Source organism: Lissotriton helveticus, chromosome 3_2 (genome assembly GCF_964261635.1).
Source record: "Lissotriton helveticus chromosome 3_2, aLisHel1.1, whole genome shotgun sequence".
Classification (NCBI taxonomy): domain Eukaryota; kingdom Metazoa; phylum Chordata; class Amphibia; order Caudata; family Salamandridae; genus Lissotriton; species Lissotriton helveticus.
The window spans coordinates 251,410,688-251,435,895 of NC_136062.1; the positions used below are offsets into that span (position 1 = coordinate 251,410,688).

At 49.6% G+C, this 25,208-nt stretch overlaps 1 protein-coding gene across 2 annotated transcripts in view; it reads left to right on the plus strand.

The window, feature by feature from the left end:
• The window catches only part of LOC144826621 (uncharacterized), a 280,323-nt gene that overhangs the window by 248,949 nt on the left and 6,166 nt on the right, over positions 1-25,208 (plus strand). For both annotated transcript variants that reach the window (XM_078685143.1, XM_078685144.1), the window contains exon 27: positions 9,527-9,587. In XM_078685143.1, the coding sequence (XP_078541269.1) occupies positions 9,527-9,587 (61 nt within the window). The remainder of the gene's footprint in view (positions 1-9,526; positions 9,588-25,208) is intronic.

A 25,208-nucleotide genomic window follows, 5' to 3' on the forward strand; every position in this document is an offset into this window, starting at 1 on the left:
AAGTGTAAGCTTTGGTGCCACAAACAAAGTACATATTCGGAGAAGCAACAAAGGAAGGGGGATCAACTGAGACCAATGTTCTGGTGATGCGGCAGGAACTGTGACCCACTAGCTGTGTTCCTTGGCCTTCGAGGCATACGAGACCTGTGACATTGATGACAGACAGGGCCACAGTCAGAGTGGCAGCCGTTCGTTTCCGCAGGTTGGAGAAGGCGGATCTAGCTGGATTGTGGAGCACTTGCATTTCGACTCGTTCTTTGGCAGGGATGTTTATAAGGAAGGCTGAACCTGAAATCACAGGGCAAAAGGGGGCAGACGTTCTTCCTGTTTTGTTCAGCCAGAACCCATAGTAGAAGTGCGACACTGTTTGACCAGAAGTGGCGTTGTCCTTGTGGCTTTCCTGCAAGAGGATCAACCAGGCGAGGCAGGAGCCGTGAACTGAGAAAGGAGAAGGGATGAAGGGGATGGAGTGTCCGGTGGCATGCGGGAGCAACCCGCAGATCCAGCAGTTCGTGGCATTTGCAGCAAGGTTGTGCTGGTGCAACAGTTGCACGAAGGAATTGTTCCAGAACTCCTTACGCCTTTCTCGGAGCTGAGGTGAAAGGGTGATCAGGTGGTGCTCTTTCATGGTGGTTGGCTGTGCAGTGGTCGGCAACATCTGATGAGCGGGTGTGCTTTCCTCCAAGATCCAGAAGGAAGTCATGAGGAGGAGGCAAAGGAGGAAGACAATGAAGAAAGCGATTGTCTTTGATTCGTGCAAATTATCAGTCTTTGGGTTCCTGTAGTGGGTATTTCCTGGTGCTTCCGACGTCTTCTTATCTGGCGCTTCCATCATCTTCTTATCTGGCGCTTCCATCATCTTCATCTTCAAGGTGCTCGGTAGTGGGCAGAACCACAGACTTTGTTTAGCTTCTCTCCGGGTAACCCTTGGTTGCTTTGGGCCACCGTTCTGAGATTTTTAACTTAGTCAGTAGCCGAAGCTCCCTCCTTTCGACGCAGGAAATACCCTTCCCGGGATGGCACAGTGGGATCAGAGTGCTTTGCAAGTTCAAGTGCCTCGGTATCGGGATAGCAGTTCAGTGATGGTCGGTCTTTGTCCAGGAGCTCTTCTTGGGTGCTGACGTTGTCTGTCGTGGCCAGGGTCGAGGAGACCTTCTTGCAGTGGTGTGCGTGCAGCCAGTGCTTCTTCCCCTCTACTCGAAGAGCCGTCCGAGTGGTGATCAGTACTTGCCAGGGGCCCGTCCACCGGGGTTCCAGACTCTTTGCTCGTTGGAAGTTTCGGATTAAAACATAATCTCCCGGTTGGATATCGTGACCGGGACCCCTGGAAGCATCGGGGATAGCCTGCTGCACCTGTTGATGAATGACAGACAACGTTTTAGTTAACTTGTATAAATAATCTGACAGTAGGACGTCGGGGACGTCGTGAATGGAGGTTGGTTTAGGGGCAGTCCAGAGGTTCATTGGTCGCCCAAACACAACCTCGTAGGGGGTCAAGTGGTGCTTAGTGGGAGTGGAGCGCATCGATAGTAATGCCAGTGGGAGGGCATCTGGCCACTTAAGTCCTGTGGTGGCCACTATCTTTGACAGTTTCAGTTTCAGTGTAGCATTGTGTCGCTCAACCAGGCCAGCGGATTGGGGGTGGAAGACTGCATGGAACCTTTGTTTTACCCCCAACCCCTTCAGGATTAGTTGGATAACTTCAGCTATGAAGTGGGGGCCATTGTCGCTCCATAAAATTCAACAAAGGCCGTAGCGAGGGAAAAACTCTTTCAGTAGTACTTTGGCAGTAGTCATGGCAGTGTTATCACGGGTCGGATAGGCTTCCACCCATTTGCTGAAGGCACATACAATGACTAATATGTACTTCAAGCCTTGGCACCTCTCCAGCTGGATGTAATCCATCTGGAGGACCTCAAAGGGGTGGTCGGGGATCCCAAACCCTCCCCGGGGTACCACAGTTCCTTTCCCGGGGTTGTGTTGTAGGCAGATAAGGCACTGCTGGACTAGGCGTTTGGCTAAGTCGGGATCTTGTGGTTGTGCCAGACTTTGGAAATGAGTTCAATCATGGGGGCAGAACCTATGTGTGCCATTGTCAGTATGGGGATCAAGTATGAGTTAGGCAGCAACCATTTGTTTGTGTCTTTTGTCCGCCAGCAGCCTTCATCGTCCCTTAGACCCACCCGTGCCCATTCAGTCAGTTCGTGGGGTGTGCTGGCCGATTGGATGTCCCTAATCGTTTCCCTAGCGTCGGTCCATTTTTCTGCTTGTGACCTGGTCACATACACGCGTGTCGTCGTCCTATTCTCAGCTGTGGTTCGGGCAGTGATATCGGCTAGTGCGTTTCCCTGTCCGACTAGGTCTGTCACCTTCTTGTGTGCCTGGCATTTGATTACTGCTACTCGTTTGGGGAGGAGAACTGCTTCAATCAGGGCGGAGACTAGATCTCCGTGAAGGATGGGCGTGCCGTGGGACGTCAGGAATCCCCTTTCCCTCCACAGGAGCCCAAAATGATGAACCACCCCGAAGGCATACTGGCTGTCCGTGTAAATGTTTGTCGTGGTTCCTGCTGCTATGATACATGCTCGTGTGAGGGCAATTAGCTCCGCCGCCTGTGCGGATCGTTGCGTGATGCGGGCTGTTTCAACTACTGTTAGGGCTGTCGTCACCGCATAGGCAGCTGAAGTGGTGCCGTCTGGGAGTTTGATACAAGAGCCGTCTACCCATAGCTCTCCATCAGGGTCTGTAAAAGCAATGTCTCGGAGGTCAATTCTACTCCTGGTCTGTTCGTCCGTGAGGGTCACACAGTCGTGTATAGGGGGCACATCGGGGTCATCTTCAGGCAAGGGCAACAGTGTGGCAGGATTCAAAGTTGTGCATCTCTTCAGAGTGATGTGGGGTGCAAGTAGAGTCAATTCGTACCCTGTCAGTCGTGCACTAGTCAGGTGTTGGGTCTTGGTCTGGTTCAAGAGGGTGTCAACTGCATGGGGTACTAATACCATGAGAGAGTTCGAAAGTACAATTCCCTCACTCTGGCGGATAGAGACAGCAGCAGCGGCTACCGCTCGAAGGCAGGCAGGTAAAGCTCTGGCGACCGGGTCAAGAGTGGCAGAGAAGTAGGCACAAGGGCGTTGTTTGGCGCCGATGGGCTGAGTTAGAACAGACAATGCGCATCCCTCCCTTTCGTGAGTGAAGAGGGAGAAGGGCTTGGAGTAATCTGGCGTTCCTAGGACGGGTGCCGAGCAAAGGGCATCCCGCAGTTCCTTAAAGGACGCTTGGCATTCGGGGGTCCAAGGGAGTGGGAAAGGGACATCTTTGGCCAACAGGGAAAGTAGGGGTTTTATAATGAGACTGAAATTTGGTAACCATTGTCGGCAAAAAGAGGTAAGGCCTACCAAGGAACGGACTTGCTTCTGTGTTTTTGGGATGGGGGTGTCTAGGATGGTTTGGATTCGGTCGGGCGTAAGTTTACTCCCTTCTTTGGACAGGAGATGGCCTAGGTATGTCACTTGGGGCTGGCAAAACTGTAGTTTTTTTCTGGAGACTTTGTGGCCATTCTCCGCAAGAAAGTGCAAGAGCTGGATAGTGGCCGTGATTGCAAGTGGAGTGGTGTCGGCCGCCAAAAGGATATCATCGACATATTGGATCAACACCACTCCATCCGGTAGCTGGACAGCGTCCAGCTGTCTTTTGAGGGCCTGGCTATAAATGCTGGGACTTTCAGTATAGCCCTGGGGAGCTCTACAAAATCGGTACGAACGTTTTTTTAAAGTGAAGCCGAAGAGATAACGGCTGTTGGATGGATGGGGATAGAGAAAAATGCGTTCTTGAGATCAATAACGGTGAAGGTGGTGGCAGTGGACGGGATGAGGGTCAGAATGGTGGTGATGTCTGAGACCACGGGGTACTGTGGCACCACTATTTTGTTGACTTCTCGTAGGTCGATGATGAAGCGGTACGCTTTCTCATCTCCCTCACCTTGCTTCTTAATAATGGGTAGGATAGGGCTATTGCAGACATTCCTAACCACTTCCTCTACCACTCCTGCATCTACCAAGGACTGAATAATCGCTACCAATGCCTTCTCGCCTTCGGGCGATATCCGGTACTGTGGGAGTTTCGGGAGTATTGCATCTGGTCGAACAGTTATGTGTACAGGATCGATCATCATTCGTCCTACATCCGAGTCGTTTCTAGCCCATAGGTACAGGGGTAGAGTCTCGAGCAAGGATAGGTCAGCATTAGTTATAGAGTGCATATGTCGTGCGGGGCGGGATCTGGACATGCTCGGGTTGTCGTATAGGATGACTCGTACTCCGTCTGGGGAACACCTAATAGTAGCTCGGAAATGTTTCAGTAAATCAATACCCATAATGGCGTCAGGGGAGTTGGAGGAGAGTAGAAATGTTGTGTCAGTGGGATTGTTTCCTAGGTCAAAGGGGATAGGTACAGACAGGGGATTAGTGGAAGGCGTTCCATCGAAACCTATCGATGTAATGTGTGAGCCAGACAAGGGTGCCCTTGGAATCAGTCGCTTTGATAATACACTTCGTGACGCTCCAGTGTCTACCAAGAATGGAGACTTTGTGCCCAGGACCTTAGCAGTGACGTAAGGGCCTTGCTGGTCAACACAGAGCTCGACTGGATCCCTCCCTTGCCCCTGGCAGTCCTATGCAGAGTCGTGAGCATTGTTACAGTCGAACTGTTGGCACTGATTCTGTCGGGGGCGGTCAAATGTGTTTGGTCTGCCAGGTCGGTCGTTGGTGGTTTCGTGGGTCTGCCCTCGCCCCTGCCCTCCAGTTTTGGGGCCATTTGTCATGTCCCGTGTCTCTTTATTTTTAATCATTTCCCGAAGGGCCAGGCATTGAGACTTCCAATGTCCAAATTCTTTACAAAATGCACACTGGTTCTCATCGAGGTCAGTTCGTGGAGCACCGGGTGTGGGGTTGCGGTCTCTAGGGATCGGATTCCTAGGGGCATTCGACTGGTAGTTTCCCCTATACCGTTCCCTTCCTGTAGTCACTCCCTGCAATTGAGCAATCATCACTCGTTCCTTTAAGTCCTTTTTCTTTCTCTCAGTCGCCCTCTCGTTCTCGTTCTTTTGGTGTTCGTAATACTGAGCCATCTGAAGGATAGCTGCAGGTTTGGAGGCTCCCCAACTACTCTCGCTCGTCTGTAACTTTTGGGAGACCTCTTGCGATAGCCCCTTTACGTAGTTTTGCACGAATAGGTGTTGTCCGGTTGCGGTGGTCATGTCTTGGCCACTGTATTCGGAGAACACCGTTTCAAATCGGGAGAAATATTCTGATACGTCTTCCTGGGGTTTCTGACGGCAAGCCGTGACTACCGACCAGTCTACCTTCTTCTCTGGGATCAACGTTTTTAGCTTCTGTACTATTTTGTCGGGGAGTTCCAGTATGTCTTTTACAGGTTTCTTTCCGGGCTCTCGCTGCCTATCTAGTTCAGTGGGTTGCTTCCAGGTGTGTCCGAACAGATCTGTGTGGTCGGCCTTCCGGATTTGCTTCCACACATCGGCCGGTAGACACAACCCGAAAAACAAATCAATGTCCGATAGAGTCATTATGGTTGAGCCCAAGGCTGTGCCTAGTTTGGTATAAAATGCTGTCGGGTTCTTTCTCAAATCGGGCAGGGTCTGCCTAAAAGTTAAAATATCTTGCCGATCCCATGGTTGGTAAACCCAATTGTACACAACCCTCCCTTTTGCGTCTGCGTGGTTGATATCATCGTTTGTTCCCTGACCTCTTGGGGGAACCCAGTAGGGGGCGGCTTCTCTAATAGGCATCATAGTGTTGGCTGCTTCTAATGGGGGCTCAACCCTCTCAGGGACTGGGATCTTGACCTCTGGTTTCTGTTCCACGAGGTGGCGGAAGACTTCAAAGGTTTGCATGAAGAAGTCCGTCACATCGCTCTCAGTCCCATCTCCAACATCGACCCTTCTATATAGAGCTGTCAGCTTAGCGGGTCCCTTATTCTGATACCTATCCTCATATGCGTTCAGGGTGTGGTAGCTGAACCGTAAAATAAAATGCCGTCTGTGACTACCGGCATGTGAATTGTGCATATTCATCGTATATTCTTCGCTCTCCTTCCGTTCTACCAGTGTCTTTGCTATCTTGTCAATCCCATCCCGCTCGTCTTTGCTCAACCTATTTGATCTGGCCGTTAGCTGCTTGCCAGTCTCGATTTCATCCGATGTTGTTACCACTGTGGCTGGTGCGAAGGCCGTAAGAGCCGGGGCACTAGCGCTAGGGTCACCCCTGGCCGCACTCAGAGCTGGCAGGTGCTGTGCCAGAGGCTGGCAGGGGGCATAAGGAGGGGGCATGTAGATAATCGGAGGGCCTAGCAGTAATTCGTCGTTTGCCCGTTGTTTGGAGGGCACCTCCGGGTAGAGCGTAGAGGGGGTCCTGACAGGGCATTGGCCTGCCAGTCCTGATTCTTGTGTTTGTTTAACTTCCTCTTTTCTTCTTATTTCTTCATCTAGTTCTTTTGCGGCCAGATGGGCTGCTTTTCGTAACTCTTTCACTATTTTTGCTTCTTCTCTTTTCCTTCGCTGTTCTGCTTCTTTGCGCCACATGCCAATACTATCGAGCATAGTGGGCGTTGCCTTATTTATTTTTACAGCTGCTTCCAACGTTTTTATTTTATTTTCATCAAAAGAACCTATCAGTGGCCACTGACTATCGGGGTCCCTTTTGGTATATTTATGCCATAACTTACTATAAGCTATAGCGACTAGTCCTTGTTTAGTGAACATGTCCTTATTAGGGGTGCCTTCCAATGGAGCTGGATGGTTCATCTCTAATAAGCGGTCCGGGTTGACCCAACTACTAACCAATGGGGAGAAGATAGGCATGACGGATTACAATGGGGGCAAAAGCCTGCACTACCTATCTTTTCACTACTTGCAAAGGCTGGACAGAATATTCTATTCTACGCTGTTTGCAAGCAGAGAATACCTCCAAAAAGAACCAATTCCAAACAGTCAATGTTTGGACAAACAATCAATCAATGAGGAATGAAATAGGCACGACGGGTTACAATGGGGGCAAAAGCCTGCGTTACCTACCCTTCACTTTCTACAAAGGGAGAGAGAATATTCCTATTCTTCCCCGTCTGTAGGCAGAGAAGATCCTTAAGAGAACCAACTTCGAACAATTCAATGCTCGATCAAACAATCAATCAATGGGGAGAAAAATAGGCACGGCAGATTACAATGGGGGACAAAAGTCCGCGTTACCTACCCTTCACTATCCGCAAAGGGAGATAGAATATTCCTATTCCTCCCCGTTTGCAGGCAGCGAATATCTCAGAGAGCGACAAAGCAAATACTAGTATTTCAATCAATAAAAACAATCAATCAATTTCGCAATTCGTCGTGTGTCACGACCTTACCCGGACCGCATGGACAGTTTCTCGTCTTCTGCTTCCAGCGCCCGATCGTCCTCTACTCTCTGTTGCTACCGCGGCACTCCTGGTGGTTCCCAGTCAGGACCGTAGATCACTCGGGAGAGGTCTGCTCGGAATCAGTGAAGTTCAGATGATCGGCTGTCAGACGAGGGTCTATCGGACAGGAGCTCTCCCGATCGTTGCAGTCATTCACTCTGTCGTCGGGACCTCTCCCACTGGATCCACGTGTCGCTGATGGGCCCCGCGTTTGGGACGCCAATTGATGAAGATCAATACAAAATGGTCAGGCGATTTAGTTGATGCTTCCTAAGTTAAATTTGCCCGGCGTTAAACGCCTCTAATACCATACGAAGTTATCCAAATAAAGAGGCAGGCGCTGGAGACAGGAAGACAGGAAACACGTTTTATTCCGACGGAGCAGAACACGTCAGATCGGACAACAAGGTATCGTCTCGAGGTGCTCTCTCTGCCTCTCTGAGGCCTGGTCTTTTATACCCTGGTTTAAGACATGTGAACGCTCTTTATTACAACAAAGACATTGTGAAGTATGAGGATGACATCCCCGGCACCCCCCCAGTTCCGGCCCATTCCAACATATGACAACAGTAGAGGCCCTTATCCCTCATACAATAGGGGGGGCTATCACGCAGCTGAGTGTTCTGCCGATTCCTTTGGAATGTGTGCGCCTGATCGAATCTCATGGGGTGGGGAGGTCATGATCAATAGTAGCTCCGTTGAAGAGGGGCGAGTGCATACAGTAGTGGGCAATAAACTGTATCCTCAGGCTGAGGGATGACCAGCGGTTCGTGCAGACAATCAGGCTCAGAGGTCGGGGTCATCAAAGGAGGGGTATTCATGGAAGGAAAGGAGGTGTTGGTCAGGCGCGGGGTGTGATTCTCAGAGACAGAGTCATGCGGCAGGGGAGGGCTTATGACTTGTGCATGTGAGAGCGGGGGCAGTCAGGGTGCGTGGGGGATGCTTACAGGGTCAGGGAAGTGCGCCAACGATCGATCGTGAACAGGGAGACCATGATACCTAGAATGGCTGTCGTGTATGTTCATACGTGAGTCTGCAAGATGGCGCAGATGATGTTCAGTACATGAACTAAAATTCCACATTAGCAGTGATGTTGGTGTTAATATGGCTTTTAACAGTCAAGTGAAGACTTCTCTCTTTTCAGTAGTCAGGCCTTTGTCTGTTCCTTCTCTGACCCTTTGTACAGCATTTTCATGCCTTTCGGTTTTATATGTAGGTTTGAATTGGATTGTTGCCGCATGTTGCTGTAACCCAGCACCACGCCGGTGGTGATGGGTACTCCTCGACTTGTTCAACGACTTGTCGACGTGTTAAATTACTGGCATATGAGTCTGGTCAGATCTGATTCACTGCAATTTATTTTTCTGCCTGATCCCTCCCACTTCCTTAGAATGCCCCTCCACTCCCTGACACTGAAGGAGGTAAAACACATATCACTTTTGCAGGTTTGTCTCCTCTGAGACAGATTAGGATTAATTCCAAGGAAAGATTGCTCCAGTACATTCAGGCCTTCCAGGCACTGTATACCTTTGGAGACAAAGATAAACTGGCCGTGGGCAGGCAGCAGTGGTGGTTGCTTATTGTTATTCTACTAGCAATTTGCCCATCCACCTTCTAGCTTGCAGTTGCACCAGCTAGAAAGGAATGGGGCCTTCTCAGTGGCTCAGTAATAGAACTGTGTGCCAGTTCCCTTGAAGGTCAGCGAGGAGGAGGGGCCTAAGGTAATGGGAGGGGACAAAGAGGAAGGCAAGGTTGATTGGGTCAAGGTACTGCCTGCTTCAGGTCTGACTACATCTCATGAGTAAGGGTTATAACGAGGAAGAGAAGGTTTGGTGCACGAAGATTATCGGTAAGCATTCCAGTCATTCATAAGTTATATTCATGGAAATTCATGGAAATGAATAAGGGCAACACCCCCACTGAGGAGGGAGGAAGACCAAATAATGTACATATTCCAGTACGTGGCCTCAGATCAGCTGTTGTCAGACCCAGGCTGCTGGTTGGTCGCTTCCCTGTAACGTTTCTGCATGCATCTGGAATTAAACATCTGCCTTCTCCACAGATTTCTTCCATGGCTGCCGAGATCAAATCCCTGCGGGAGAAGAACGAGAGCCTGATGAAAGGTAGTGACATTAATCATAAAGTTTTTATGTTTAAAGTTTTAAAATGTTAAACCTTCTGCTAGGTTAAACTGAAGGTATTGTTTTCTGTCTCAAAAACCAGGTAGGCAGGCATTATTGATAATGCCTGACCATGGGCACTGACCAGGAAGACCAACCCAGCATTGTCAGTCAGGGCAGGTGTGGGTCCCAAATATGTAGTTGAATCTCTTGATTAGTATCCTGCACAAATAACCTTATAGTGGCTAAAGAATGTTTACTAATACTGTTTTATTGTCATATAATTGACTCTTTGTAGTGAAGCAAACATTGGAAACGTGTACCGCTGTAAATCCATTCACTAGATACAAATGAAAATGATTTAGCATCTTGATTAGTATCCTGCACAAATAACCTTATAGTGGCTAAAGAATGTTTACTAATACTGTTTTATTGTCATATAATTGACTCTTTGTAGTGAAGCAAACATTGGAAACGTGCACCGCTGTAAATCCATTCACTAGATACAAATGAAAATGATTTAGCATCTCTCTTCTAAATAAAGAATGTGTATGAAGTAAAACCCAAAGGTACCCTGTTTGGATTGTGGGATTTGGAAGGGGGATTTAGAGTGAGAAAATGGGAGCGAGTGGGGTTCAACTATTGAACCATGTATATAGCTTCACAATAGATAAAGTCACGTTCTCACTCTGACCCTCATTACCTGAATGGCAAGTGCATGGAGCGTCATCCCGGGGGAGCGGGGGTGTGAGGAGACGGCGAAGTTTGTCCTCGTGCCCGCCGCTGCAGCTGCAGAGTGGAGAGTAGAACCCAGAGTGGAGCTGCGCCCGAGCCCTGGAACCGGCCCGAGCCGAGGCATCAAGCGGGAGTACCAGCAGCTGGAGCAGCGCAGACCCAGCCACTCACAATGGTCACAGACAGAGGTGGGCCCTGCGGCGAGCTCCAAGGCAGTCTAACGCATGAACACCGCCCGAGGCTCTCTGGTCCAGCGCAGCATCCGAGCCCCGGCATCACACGCAAGCTTTAAGGGACCTCATCACAGCAAAGCACTGATCGCCGCCCATCTTAGAGTCAGGCTCCCAGGCGTGGAAGCGCACAGGCGCGGAGAAAAGGCACCGGAGCCTGGCCTCCGAGGAGCGGCACAGGAGCGCAGAAACTCCACCGCAGCGGTGCAGGGGCCCAAGCGAAGCTCCCCCCACCGCCGCTCCCCGCCAGCGCTACCTCTGAGCACTCCGACTGACGTGGCGCTAAAACAGGGTCCGTATCCGCCGACACACCGCCGCCGCTCATCGGCGGCTCCAGACCCAGCTCCAGTCTCTCACCGTGTCCTCACCATGGGGGCCCCGCTCAGCAGCCGCCCGGGGCCTCGCGCAGCCCACCAGCGCTCCATTACCGGGTCTCCCCTCCGGCCGACGCTGCAGCTATTCTCCGGCTCCGCAGATGTCATCCAGCGGACAGGGTACTTCTATAAGGCATCGCGCAAGAAATCATTGTCCACATCTCTCTTTTAGGAGCAAAAAAGGCCACTTTATTTTAGGACAGGTGCATCATAATTTTCACGAAACACATTTCATTATTTATTTATTTACCAAAACCAACTCTACAATGATCTTAGAAAACCTGAATCCCAAAACCCAGAACGAAACTCCTATCTACTACCCCTAACCTACCCACACTACCCTTCAGGATGGCCAACCCGCTCCAGGCTGCCCACCCCCACTACCAAAAACCCGCCTATAGGTAGAACAAAGGCACCCATCCTAACCGTGGCAGGCCAAGAAAGGAGCAGCACCTAGGGTACCACAGAAGAAAAACACCCCCCACCCAAATGGAAAAGAAAAAGAGGGAGGGTGGGTGGGGCAAAACAAACCTCCCTACTAGCCTCCCGCTACGCAGTTACGCCACTGCCAACCTAACCCCCTTATATCACTTCCCTAATCAGCCCACACCTGCTTTCCTGCTTCTCGCGCGAACCTACCCAGGGAGAGACCGGCTCGCGCCTGGCTCTCCCTGGGTCCCCCCTCGCGCAAGAAATCATTGTCCACATCTCTCTTTTAGGAGCAAAAAAGGCCACTTTATTTTAGGACAGGTGCATCATAATTTTCACGAAACACATTTCATTATTTATTTATTTACCAAAACCAACTCTACAATGATCTTAGAAAACCTGAATCCCAAAACCCAGAACGAAACTCCTATCTACTACCCCTAACCTACCCACACTACCCTTCAGGATGGCCAACCCGCTCCAGGCTGCCCACCCCCACTACCAAAAACCCGCCACCCAGGAAAACCTTTAGTGTTTTCCTGCCCCACCAAAAGGACAGGAAGGAGCACACCATAACTGTACCTGAAGAACCTTACTAATCAAATCCCTGAGTTCTAAAAGGTAAAAAGAAATACCCAAAGCCGAGAGATGCACACCGTCCTCACAAAATAAATGATGTTCCGAGACCTGTAAATGATAATGATTCAAACAGTAGATACCCAAATTATGACAAAAAGGTCGCATTGTCCTGTTCACTTTTCTCCTGGCCCTTTCAAGGGCGGAATGGTTCCTTGCTCCACGCCACTGCAGACGAGGCACAAACTCAGTCCATATCAGCATGGTGCTCACCCATGTGGTTTTGATAATTTCCAGATCTTGCTTCATGAGTTTCAACAAAGTTAACCCAGAGAGAGAAACCAAGTCATTCTCGCCAAGATGGAGCACCAAGAGATCCGGAGGGCCCCCCAAACACTGGGAAACCAAAGCAGCTAAGGCGGGAAAAAGCCCACCCCACCGCATGCCCCCTGTTCCATGCCAGGAGACTTCATGTTCCGCGCTGTTGAGACCCAGCGATCTCCCACAGAGCTGAGTGGCAGCGGCGCAAGCTGCACGTTTAATAAAAGAGTGCCCTAGTATCCAAACCCTCCGTTTGCCTCCGGGGGCCGACGGCCAAGGACCTAGGAGAGAAAGAAATGTTAGACAATCCAAACAATTCACTATTTCCTCACATATTTCTCACAGCACTTGGAACGCCAACGACCAATGCGTCTGATCTGGGACCAGTCCCACCCCAAACGAGCGGCCTCCGTCGCCGCACCAATTCTGAAGGAATGGGTACCAAACTGAACCGGATCCTTCCCCAAGCGCAACAAAACTTTGCGCAAGACAGCCAGCAATTGGGAAGCCACAATGGGACTACCATCCACATGACAAAATATAGACCCCTGGAGAAAATGTGGAGATGATACAAACACTTCCCATTCCCCAACCGGACAACAAGCAGAAACACCACTCCTGCCAAGGAACACCCACTTACCCCTCCCCAACTGGTCGGTTTTGGAGGCCCGCAGCCACAGCCGCACCCTGTCACTCTCCAACACAACCTCACTGCTAGTCATGCCTACCTTACCCCGTAACCCCAACAATTCCGAAGCCCGAAATGCCCCAAAGAACAACCAAATGAAACACAAACGAAACTTGGCACACTCAAAAGCATCATGACAACACAACTCCAACTCTGGTAACAACAACTGAAGCAACTCAAAAGTCACTGGCTGCCGAAGCTGCGGACCACCAGCCCGAAGCCTAGCCAAACCTTTCAACATTTTACGAACCAACACCCCCCCAACCGGATCCCTCCCCCACCAAAGTAGCCCATAAAAAGAAATCCCAGCCAACTTGCCCGAAATGGTAGTGGGCGATAGACCTTTGTCTGCCAAATGCAACACAAACTGTAAGATAACACGTTCATCAGACCAACCAGCCCCAGCCGGGCCCACCAACTCCTTACCGAACTGCAGAAACTCGCTCCAAGCCTTCACATACCCCCGCCTCGTTGAGGCGGCCACCGAATGTTCGACTAATTGGTGAACCCTCAATCCCCCATGGCCCATACGTACTGTGGGATCGCTGTTGGTTCCAGGTCCGCCCCAGGAGCTAACTTGCGGAACTCGGCCCACTGAAATCGAGACAAAGAGTCAGCGATGCAGTTAGAAGTGCCAGGAACATGCCGTGCTTTAAAGACAATATTTAATTGCAGACACCGCAGCATGAATGCGCGCAGGAGTCGCAACACCCGCAAATCACGAGCCTTCTGGTGATTGACAAGATGTACAACTGCCAAATTGTCCACATGAAACAAAATTGATCGATTCCGAAACTCATCCCCCCACAGATACAAAGCAACCAGCAGTGGGAAGAGCTCCAGAAATGCTATGCTACGACCTTGGTCCCGCCAGAGCGCCGGCCAGCCGGCCGCGCACCACCGACCGTCCCAAAAGATTCCGAAGCCATGAGCCCCAGAAGCATCAGTGAACAACTGTACTTGCCACACCATGTCCTCATCCGCAAAAAACAAGGACACGCCATTGAACTCCTGCAGAAAACGAAGCCAGACTGTCAGATCAGCACGGACAGCGGTGGTAATGCGTACCCGATGATGGGGAAGGCTCGCACCGGACATGGACAGACCCAGACGTCTACAGAACGTCCTGCCCGCCCGAACAACCCGACAAGCAAAATTGAGGTACCCCAACAGCTTCTGGACAGTTCTCAAAACTACTTTCCGCTCCCTCAAAACCAGTTGGATGAAGTCAGACATTTCCGTCACTTTTGCTGCAGGCAATCGCGCCACCATAGACAGCGTGTCAATTTCAATCCCCAAGAAAGTCAGGGACGTACATGGGCCCTCAGTCTTGTCCGGCGCTAAAGGAACACCCAATTCCTCCGCCAGGGCCTGAAAGCTGGTCAAAGCCGACTGGCACTGTCCGGAGCGACCTTCCCCAATGAAAAGAAAATCATCAAGGTAATGACAGACCAGGACGTGGCCAGTAACAAAAGTGAATCTCCACTGCAGGAAGGTACTGAAAGTTTCAAACAGGGAGCAGGACACTGAACAGCCCATAGGCAACACACGATCCACATAGAAACAACCATCAAACTGCATTCCTAACAGACTGAAATCCCAAGGATGGATGGGCAAAAGCCGGAAAGCCGACTGAATATCGCTCTTCGCCAGCAATGCCCCAACACCTGCCCTGCGCACGAGCCGTAAGGCATCGTCCACCGAGGCATAAGCAACACTCGAGTCGGCCGGATCGATGAAGTCATTAATGGAGGTACCCTCGGGCCAGGACAGGTGATGGATAAGACGAAACTCTCCTGCCGCCTTCTTGGGCACCACGCCCAGGGGTGAAACAATCAAGTCAGGCAGAGGACAAGATACAAAAGGACCAGCAATCCTACCAGCCGCCAGCTCGGCATCCAGTTTTTTCCGCACCACATGGGGACTCTCCTTCGCCGACTTCAAATTGTCCGACCACCTGCCCACCCTGGGTCCCTGATATCCAATCCGAAAACCAATTTTGAAACCCCAAGACAAAATCTTAGCGGCATCAAAATCTGGATAATCCACCAGCCAGAGATCGAGAACCGTCTGCCTAATAGGAGTAGGAGCCCTTGTAAACAGGCTGTTGGTGCTGTCCCCTACCCCCGGAACCTCGTCCCTGATCGCCCAAACGTTGTCCAGGAAAACAGTGGGTGAGGGAGTGCTTTCCCCCACACTGGGAACACTCATGCTTGTACCTACAAGCTGGCCTGTTACAGGAACCCCGGTTAAAGTGCCAGCAAGTGCCAGTGGCGGCTGCTTGACCTCTGCCCCAAACCCCCGCCCCAGACTGAGCGGGGCGAGCTGAAAAGGGCCGATAATGCACCGGCTGACCACTAGCCGTGTGGGTCGTAGCAGGCGGATTTGCCGAAGCCATCCACTGTAACCATAATTCGGAGTCAACCTCACCCCACGAACGCTCGGGGAAAGCGCTCATGCGGGCCCGAAATTCGTCATCATAGGACAACCATGCAAAGCCACCAAAAGAACTGTGAGCCTTGCGGACGATATCTGCATATTTAAACATAGCAATTGCCTTCTCAGGATGACGTTGACAATAAACACTGGCATAAATCAGAAAGGCCGAAGTCCAATTCTCTATAGACTTCGGAACACGGGGCCGCCTCGCCAGTTCTAGTTCCTCCTCCTTCGACCCCTCCTTTGCCTGAATATCTCTATGAAGAAGTCGAAAAACATCCACAAATGCCCCAGACCATATCAGATTCTTCGTTTTCTCGGACAAATGAGACCCCAAAGGCATTCCCACCCCAGAATAAGGCAACTTTTTCGGCAGGATACTATCCTCCGCCACCTGTGGGGCAACCATTCCACCATTCCCAGCAGTAGAAACCTCTTTGGCAACTTGCCCCGTAGAAACATTCGAACATACCGGCCGCTCAAGCCTCGGTCCCAGAGCGACTCGCTCAACCACAACCCCATCCCTCGTAGAAACATGCGAAAGTACAGGCCGCTCAAGCCTCGGTGCCAGAGCGACTCGCTCAACCACAACCCCATCCCCCGTAGAAACATTCGAAAATACAGGCCGCTCAAGCCGTGGTGCCAGAGCGACTCGCTCAACCACAACCCCATCACCCGTACCAATAGACCTTGTACTCTTCACAGGGAGACTCTCCCTAGGTTGCCACACAGACCACCACCCATCCTTACCTCTGGGCAACTGCTCCGACTGCAGTGTGACAGCCCCACGCTCCTTCTGCGAAGGTCCAGAACTCACTGCCCCTCGTACACCGGCCTGGTCCGCTCGAGACTCCTGCGAAACACGAGAGACAGGGGGTTGCCCCAACCCACCCCCCTGGGCCCGTGCTGCCAAAAGCCCAACATTAGTGTCTCTCAATTCCCCTTCCTCCAAATCCTCCTCACGAAAATTACCGCAGAAAGCTTCATCAGAAAATAAAACTTGGTCACTGCCACTGGGCATAGCCCCATCACCAATACCCCCATCATAAAACTGCCAATCAACAGGCTGAAAACTGTGTACATTGAAAGCTGTAGACGAGCTATCCGCTCCAGATAGCCCCCCGTGAAGCCCACCACTGGAAACAGCCGTGTGGACAGTTCCCGGGCCCGTAGAAACAGCCGGCAGCCGCCCAGCCGAAGGCGCCGGACGAAAACTGCGGCCGCTCGAGCCAGAAAAGGAAGAGGACCCCAGAACAGGCTCCCTGGAAACGAAAACGCCATCACCCCCCAAGGAACTGGTCGCCGACGCCAAACCATGGCCACCCACCGCCCCAGGCTCAGGACACCCAAAACGGCCACCCGGCCGACCCCTGGGGACCGGGAACAGGGAAGGACCAGGGCCCGCGTGCGCCCCCCCATGGAGCAAACCCCTCCCACCCGTAGCCAAATGAGGGGGGGTGGCAGTTCCCAGGCCAGGCACACTAGCGTCCGTAGACTGTGCAGGCGGGGGTGGCAGCCCACTGGGTGCAGCACCCGCAGAGGGAAGAACAGCAGCAGGTGGCGGGGCTTCAGGGAGGGGGCAGACAGGTAACGCGTCCGGCAAGGGCCGTAAATCAGCCCCACCTTGGGGTGGGGAACCAAAAGAGAGGTGAGGGGCCGTACCAGGCCCCGGCACAGCGGGGGAGAGCAGGAAACATTGCCCGTTCAGCCACAGGTAAGGCGAGGCCCCGGCCGGCATTAGAGGAACCGCAGGGGGGGGGGCAGGGGGCACCGCTGCAAGGGGGGGGGGTTGCGCATGCTCAGGCACCTCCAGGCTCCTCCCACGCTTGGGCTTTGGGCCCGCCGGAGGCTTCCCCGACTTCCCCCGCACCAGCCCGCTGGGGCTCGGTGCCTGCCGGCCCACTGAGCGACCCCTCCTCCCCCCGGGCGCCCCGCGCGTGTCAGCAAGAATAAATGGCAAAGCACATACCTGCAGCGGGGCACCCGGGGCATCCAGTGGGGGCTCCACAGCGACGGCGGGCGACACCGGCCCAGGCCCGTCCTCCGGCATAGCCGCGTCTCCGTCCTGCTCCTCCTCCAGGCCCTGCGAGAGGCAGGCCTCAACTGCCCTGGAGACGCCCTCAGACGCCCTGCGAGGGGGGCGGGACAACCCGACCCACGCCTCCGCCGGAACACCCGGCCGTAGAAGGTCTTCGCGCCCCGCCTCACAAAGGATCCTCACAGCCCTACGGACCTCCGCCGCTTCCTCCATGCCCCAGGACACAAGGTAAAACACGAGCGCCGCAAAACAAACCTCCCTACTAGCCTCCCGCTACGCAGTTACGCCACTGCCAACCTAACCCCCTTATATCACTTCCCTAATCAGCCCACACCTGCTTTCCTGCTTCTCGCGCGAACCTACCCAGGGAGAGACCGGCTCGCGCCTGGCTCTCCCTGGGTCCCCCCTCGGACACCTGGGGGTCACAGCCCCCAGGGGCCAGAGCAGCGCCAGAGGCTCCTCTCCACACCAGGGATTTCTTGTTCTCCCGGACCTGCAGGATCACCATGCTGCCCCCGCCGAGAAAGGTGAGCCCTGGCCGCGCTCCCCGGCCGCCCCACGTCTGTGGCAGCCCACGCAATTCTGGGCCAGTAGAGAGGGCCCGTGCGGAGTGGCCCTTGGGGCACACACACCCCTCCGCAAAACAAAGCAGCGGGGCCGTGAAAACACCAGATGCAGGCAGCAGCCCTGCAGCCACATTCGAAAGAAAGAAACTATGCCACGGACTCTCCTGGACTTCTTTACTTTTTCTTTTGTCTTGGCCGCCATTTTGCTGCTGCTCTTGGCTGCTTTTCTCTGGACCCTAACCCGCCATCTTGCCCATTCCCTCGTCCTTTAACCCTTTTCCCTCATTTCCCCCTTGACGATCCTCAAATGTTTCTTCCCTTTTCTGATTTGCCTTCTCTTCATACCAGTGTATCCCTCCCTCCCACCCTCCCTTGGTGCTGTGACTGCATCTCCCCTCCAACCCCATCTAATGGAACTCTGCTTTTCTGTATAGCAAGATAACTCTAATCACTAGTATATGAAGTAGACCTTTGTACTCTCTACCATTCCTATGTGACTCTTAGAGTATATCCACTCGTATCCCTTCCCTATGTATATAGAGATAACTCTAATCACTAGTATATGCAGTAGACCTTTGTACTCTCTACCATTCCTATGTGACTCTTAGAGTATATCCATTCATATCCCTTCCCTATGTATATAGAGATAACTCTAATCACTAGTATATGCAGTAGACCTTTGTACTCTCTACCATTCCTATGTGACTCTTAGAGTTTATCCATTCGTATCCCTTCCCTATGTATATAGAGATAACTCTAATCACTAGTATTTGCAGTAGACCTTTGTACTCTCTACCATTCCTATGTGACTCCTAGAGTACATCCATTCGTATCTCTTCCTCGAGTGACTTTACTATTTGTACATTTGCAATTTTTCTTTCTGTTTGTATCTCTTCCTTGTGTGACTTTACATCTTGTGCATTTGCAATTTTTTCTGTTTGTATCTTTTGTGTAATGCAGGTAATCCTTAGTCCTTATGTTTTGCAACTGGTTCTTATGTAAAGTGCTCTTACACCTTCGGGTAAAGTTCGCGCTCTATAAAATCGCATTAAATAAAATAAAATAGATAAATAAAATAAGACTGACCGGGGCGGCTAACCCCTCTCTGGTACTCAATTACCCTCACTGAAAGTCCATTGGGCTCTACGAAAGGATTCTGTGCCATCCCGCTTGCTTGTTACTGAGACTTTCCATAAACGCCAAGTTCCTTGAGCGATCATATAGCTGCTAATAACCTGCCAATAAGAGCGGTGAGTACCCAGTATCACCACCATGGCTTCCCTTTCTGTTCTTATGTCAGGGAGAATGTGATGCCCCTTGCACTGCAGGTGTTTCTTTCTTGCTCTTTGCTTCTGTAACTTCGCTCTTTGGAACCTTCAGCACTAAATCATGTTATGAAAGTGGAACGGGGGCGTGAGGAGGGCGAGGGAGTGGGGGAAGGCAGGGCAACTTCAGTGTGTCTTACTGAGACAAATGGCTCTATCCCCAAATACTATGTTTAAAACAGGACATACTTAGGGGGTAATTAGAATTTGTGGGATTCTGGACATTTTCCAATGTTTAAATGATTCCACCCGAGTCATCACTCCATTCTACTCCGGATGCTTTAGCTTCAACAGCATATCATTTTCAGTAGTGCATCCTAAGTGATGCTGCCAGCATCCCTTTTGCACTTAATTCGGCCTTAATGTTCTGGATAACAATGCTGGACTCAGGTGTTGCCTGTTTGACTTATGTGGATGGGAAAAATGTGAAACCTTTTTCTTTCTCTCATGTTGGTTCCTCCTCATTTAGGGCTCATCCTTCTTAAGGCGTGATTCACCTAGGGGACTTGTTTCTCTTGAAAGTAAGCGTTATTGTGTATATCTGTTGGCTCCTCATCAGAGAAAGCCACCCATGGGGTCTGTGTAAACCTTTCACCATTTAACCTATAGAGTGAAACTGCAGGTCCTGCCTTATCTTTATGCTTCACCAACATCTCTTGTTGTCAAGGTCGGATCTCCTAGTCGGGAAGTGATACCCACCTCTGATTATATATGGGAGTTCATTCGTTCAAGGCTGCCACATTTGCGTACCCTGCGCATGTACCACATGTGGCGGTGATCAATATCATTTAACTTTACTCATAAACAGTGGATCAAACTCTCTGAGCCCTTTCCCTTCAGAGGTACGTCCGTGACTCAGAGGCATAAGTTCACATAAGTAAAGCAAGAAGACATCCTAACATTAACAGAATTTTGCAGAGATTGCAGTCGCTATGAAAAGTGAAGAAGACTGGCAGTGTCGTGGACACAGAAGCATGGCCACCAGTTGCATTAGGGGTCATTAAAGCAAGCTGTTATATAATATTTGGATCAAATATTTAATGAGTAAAATTTATCTCAGTGTCCTGGTGTCAAGAGCATGGACCTCCTGAGGCTCTTGGAGGAGTTCTGGCAACCACATGAGGTCACTCTGCTCAAGGCGGCTTCATCCTCCGAGTTGCTTCAGTGCGTTGGATCTGAATGATGACCGTCCCTGCTGTGCCACATGACTTAGAGTTTGATGGTGCTCTCAGATGTCGGCAGACGAAGAGTTCTGTTGAAGTCGCCCATCATACCAGATTAACTCTGACCATGCCAACTATTTTGAATTGCGCCTTGTAACTTTGGTACTGTCCTCTATCGCATAGTACATAACTGCAAGTGACAAAATCTGCAAAAGCATTAGGCAGTGGGATAATCAGTTTTAGTGAATGATACTTAGGGCACATTATTTGCAAAAATGCCATAGCAGGATAAGGTAGTGACATTCGGGTGCATGCTTATGCTCACGGGGATCTCGACTGGGCATGTCCAGCTACTGCTCTAGATATGTAAAGTACATTGTCACCATCAGCACTCTTCTTTCAGAGGTCACAAAGCAAGGATGTGGGCTTGAATGATCTACTAACTACCAACAGACGTTCTTATAGATGAAGGAGAAGGTGGCACCAACCAAACAAATAGTGCATTTCAATCCTTAACTTGAGCACTGAGCTGAGGATGTAAGTCCAATGGAGCTGGGAATCATAATTGTTCAACACAAACATGGCAGAGAGTCATGAGGAACATAACTAATGTTCAATGAGTCTAATCCAAGCCTGGGAAGGCAAATCTAGTGATAGTATGGGAACAGGTACATTACCACATCTACCTGCATGTCAAGCCATTCGACATATAAAAGGACAAAGAGGTACTACTTATCATCTGTGGCAACCTCAGAGACAAGAAGCAGCCAACCACTGAAAAATAAAGAAAAAGGTTGATGGGATATGACTTCAAGATATTTTGGGAATTAACTCACTCTCTGAAGGGGGTACATGAAAGTGGTTGCACTACGTATCAGCATGGAGTGAAGATGCTTGTGCGCGTCCCCTTCCCCTGTTGGATGCGCATGGCATGCATGGAACAAGGAGACTGCTTTCCATGGCTGTTGCTTCACTGCGTTTTGCCTCTGGGCATATTTTACTACATTAGTGGCAGTACATCAGCAGTACTACATCAATGACCACGAAAAATGTTTTTATCACTTCTCCAACCATATAACTACCTCAACATGTCAATCTAACTTTTGGGCCTCAAGGCATAGTAAGCCTGCCTTTCTTGCAGCCACAGATGACCTGTGCATCATTCTGGACCAGAGGGACTCCTCCACCCTAATACTACTCACCCTTTCTGTGATCTCAGTCACCGTATCCCAATCCATCCTGCTCTTTGTATGTTCAACTCAGGCATCTGCCTAGTAGCTATCAAATAGTTCTGCTCTTACTTATCCTCCAAATCCTATGTTGTTTTGCTCCTGCTTTATGGCTCTTCTGTACAGACAGATATTCCGATTGGATTTCTCAGAGTTGTTTCCTGAACCCCACATATTTAAATATTTACATTTGCTCCATTGCCGATGTAATGAGATCTTTTAGTTTTGAAATCATCTCCTATGCATACATTATTGTGTGAATTTCTGAAAACTAAGCTGTCACCCAAGGCAAGTTTTGTTCTTGTGTCATGGATGAAGACTAATGACCTGAAACGGCGACAAGAATGAGGCCCTCCTGTGTGGCAATCACTCATCCAGTTGGTCATCAGCTTGGTGGCCACCTGAATTGGTAACACTTCCTTCTCCGGTATCTTCTGCTAGAAATCTAGCTGTCTACTCAGTGTTAATCTTTCCATGATCAAAAAGGGCAATAAAGTATTGGCGAGCTGCTTGTCCACTCATAGAATGTTGTGCAAAACGTTCATCTGGTTTTTTAACTCACTAAGGAAATCTCTCATCCATTGACTAATCACTTGTTCTCTGGACAGCATTAATGTTCTTTAATTTGGCATGTAAATTTACTTAACCCGCAAACACTCCGGTTATGCAAAACTCAGCAGCACAACTCATTCTTAATCTATGAGCAAAATCTCAATCTCTCAATTCCAGCGGTATCAAAGATGTGTAATATGTATGTCAGGCCATACTGAGGTATTATGTTGAGGCGTAGTCTAAGTCCCCGACATGCTTAATGCACACAGATAAAGGTCACACTCTGTTTGTTGACCCAGAACAGTTGTTTATGTTAGCCTTTCTAGTTCAGTTTACTTCTGAATGGAGCACAACTGTCTTACCCTTCAGAGAAACAGTAATGGTGGAACTGGATTGATTTAATCTAGAGAGAAGCAATAATGGTAGGATCGACTTGCCTTAATCCTAATAGAAGCAACAATGGTTGGATCTGATCATTTGGCTTAATCTTTACTAAAGCAATGATGGCAGGTTTAACTGGCAGAATCTAGGAAGAAGCAATGATGGTGAGACCTGATTGACGTATTCTTAACAGATGTGATGATGGTAGGATCAGACTGGCAGACGTTTTGCGACGATGGTGGGATTAAAATAGCTTAATCTTAACAGAAACAATGAAGGTGGTATCTGACTAGCAGAATTTTGGGAGAAGCAAGTATAGTCGGAAAAGACTGGTGATGTTTTGGGAGAAAACATGGATGATGGAATGAGACTGGCAGAATCTTGGGAGGAGGGAGAAACAAGGATGTGGGATCGAACTGGCTGAGTCTTGGGAGAAACCAGGATGGTGGGATAGAACTGGCAGAATCTTGGGAGAAACCAGGATGGTGGGATTAGACTGGCTATATCTTGGGAGAAGCACGGACAGTGGGATCTGACTGGGAGAATCTCGGGAGAAGAAAGTATGATGTGATTAGTCTGGATGAATCTTGACATGACTAGTGGAATCCGATTGGCTTAATCTTTAATAAGATCAGCGGTATCTTGGGAAAAGCAATGGTGGTTTGACCCAATCTCTACTCAAGCCTGTGGCCTGGGGAGTTGGAGCTCATTAAAGGTATTCAGATTCTGATTAGAAACACTTAATGTGTGAGCCTAATTTGCAGTAAGTCAATCAATGGCATTTGTACGGTGCACAGCTGCTTAAAAAAAAAGAGCCCTTGCGCTAGCACTGGATGTGAGCAAGCTGAGGGTAAATTAGCACTAGACTTAATTAAAAAGGAAAGTCTTCTTCTTCTTTTTGAAGATAAACTCAGTAGGGACCAAACGTTAACTAATGGTAATGAATTCAAGAGTTTAGCCCTAAAAAAGGGTAGCAGATGTTTTTTTCTGGATTTTAGAATTTTTGGTACTTGAAGCAGCCTAAGATTGTTAGATCTTAACGACCTAAATTGATGATAAGGGTTAATTCTTTTTCTTAAGAATAAAGTTCTTTGGAAGGCTAATACTCCAAACGCAAAAGTGAGAGCATTAAATTGCATATATTTGACCACTGCCAGCTGTAGTATCTTGGAACTAGAATGCTGGAATTCTTTTAGTTCCCACTGTATACCTCGGGCCTCTGATTTAAACATCGGAGAAATTAGTTGAAGGCAGGCTTAGAATGTCGTATTCTGACATACATGCAAAGGAATAAAGACATGCAAAATTACTTTCTCTGTGTGGCATACCTATTAGCGAGTTCCTAGGCTGGTAGGACACTACAAGTGGTGACGAGATAGGGGATCCGAAGCACGTACACTGATAACGCTCTTCCAGAGAGTTTGACATGGTCCAGCAAACTGCTAGTGCATGCCATGTGTGCTGCAGTGTACAATTGATGCTGGCACGAGTGGAGTCTTAGCGCAACACCAGCCTGTATAAAACACTTGAAGATAAAGAAAGGGACATTGAAAGTCGACATGTCAGTGGCCAGGAACTGAACGAAATGGCTGCAAATCAAAGATACTGTGCCATTATGCAAATTAATGCCATATGCTATACGGAATAAAGACCGCTAAAGGTGGATGCAACCGGGTTACAAAAGTAGTATACAGCAATATTGCAGTACAAATCAAATTGAAATTCATATGCTACGAAGCAGAGATTAACAAGGTGGTTGTGAAGAAACATTTAAATACAAAGCCAATCAAAATCATAATGTTAACAGCTTTTATGAACTGGTAGTATATGAAGTTCTTCTACTTACCGAAACCACTTACAACTCATCGTGTAATGACATGCTGTGTAGTGGCTCGAGAAGAGGGTCAGGGTTTGTGCATGCGTAATTGTCCACAGACAAAGCGACCCACCACCAATGCTACTGCACAGGGGCCCCGAACAGGTACCCAGAGAGCCTTCAAGTAAAGAGCTCCAATGGAGAGCAAGGGCAAGATCCAAGCAGCAAAAGCAGGGAAGACTGACCACACAGCAAGCATGTCACAAGGCCCTATAGAAGCTCTGCCTGATCAAGTTCCACACGAGGTGCCTGAGAGGCCACTACTTTCCACCAATGTATACATGGCTGCTGCATTCTTTAAACCGCCATCTGTATTTGATACTGCCAAGACACAATATTGGCAACAGTTAGATGACATTCATAGAGACTTTTGAAGATTTCATAGATGCGATAGATGAAAAAGATGATAAAAAGATTATAAATTATCTGAGGAACATGGCTGGTAAAGGAGTGGAAGAAGCCATGAAAAAAAGATATCACAATAAGGTGAAGTGGCGCTTGAACAAATCAAAATAGCCTTGAATGTCAAGTTTAATCCAGTGTCAAAAGTGGATTATGAAAAATACATACTCGGTCATGAGCGCGAGAGACTAGGTGAGACTATCTATGAGTTTGTGGGGAGAATGGATGTTCTGGTGAGAATTGTAAATTTAATGATGAGGAAGCTACCCACTTCAGAGAAATCGACGGATGTCTATGAGA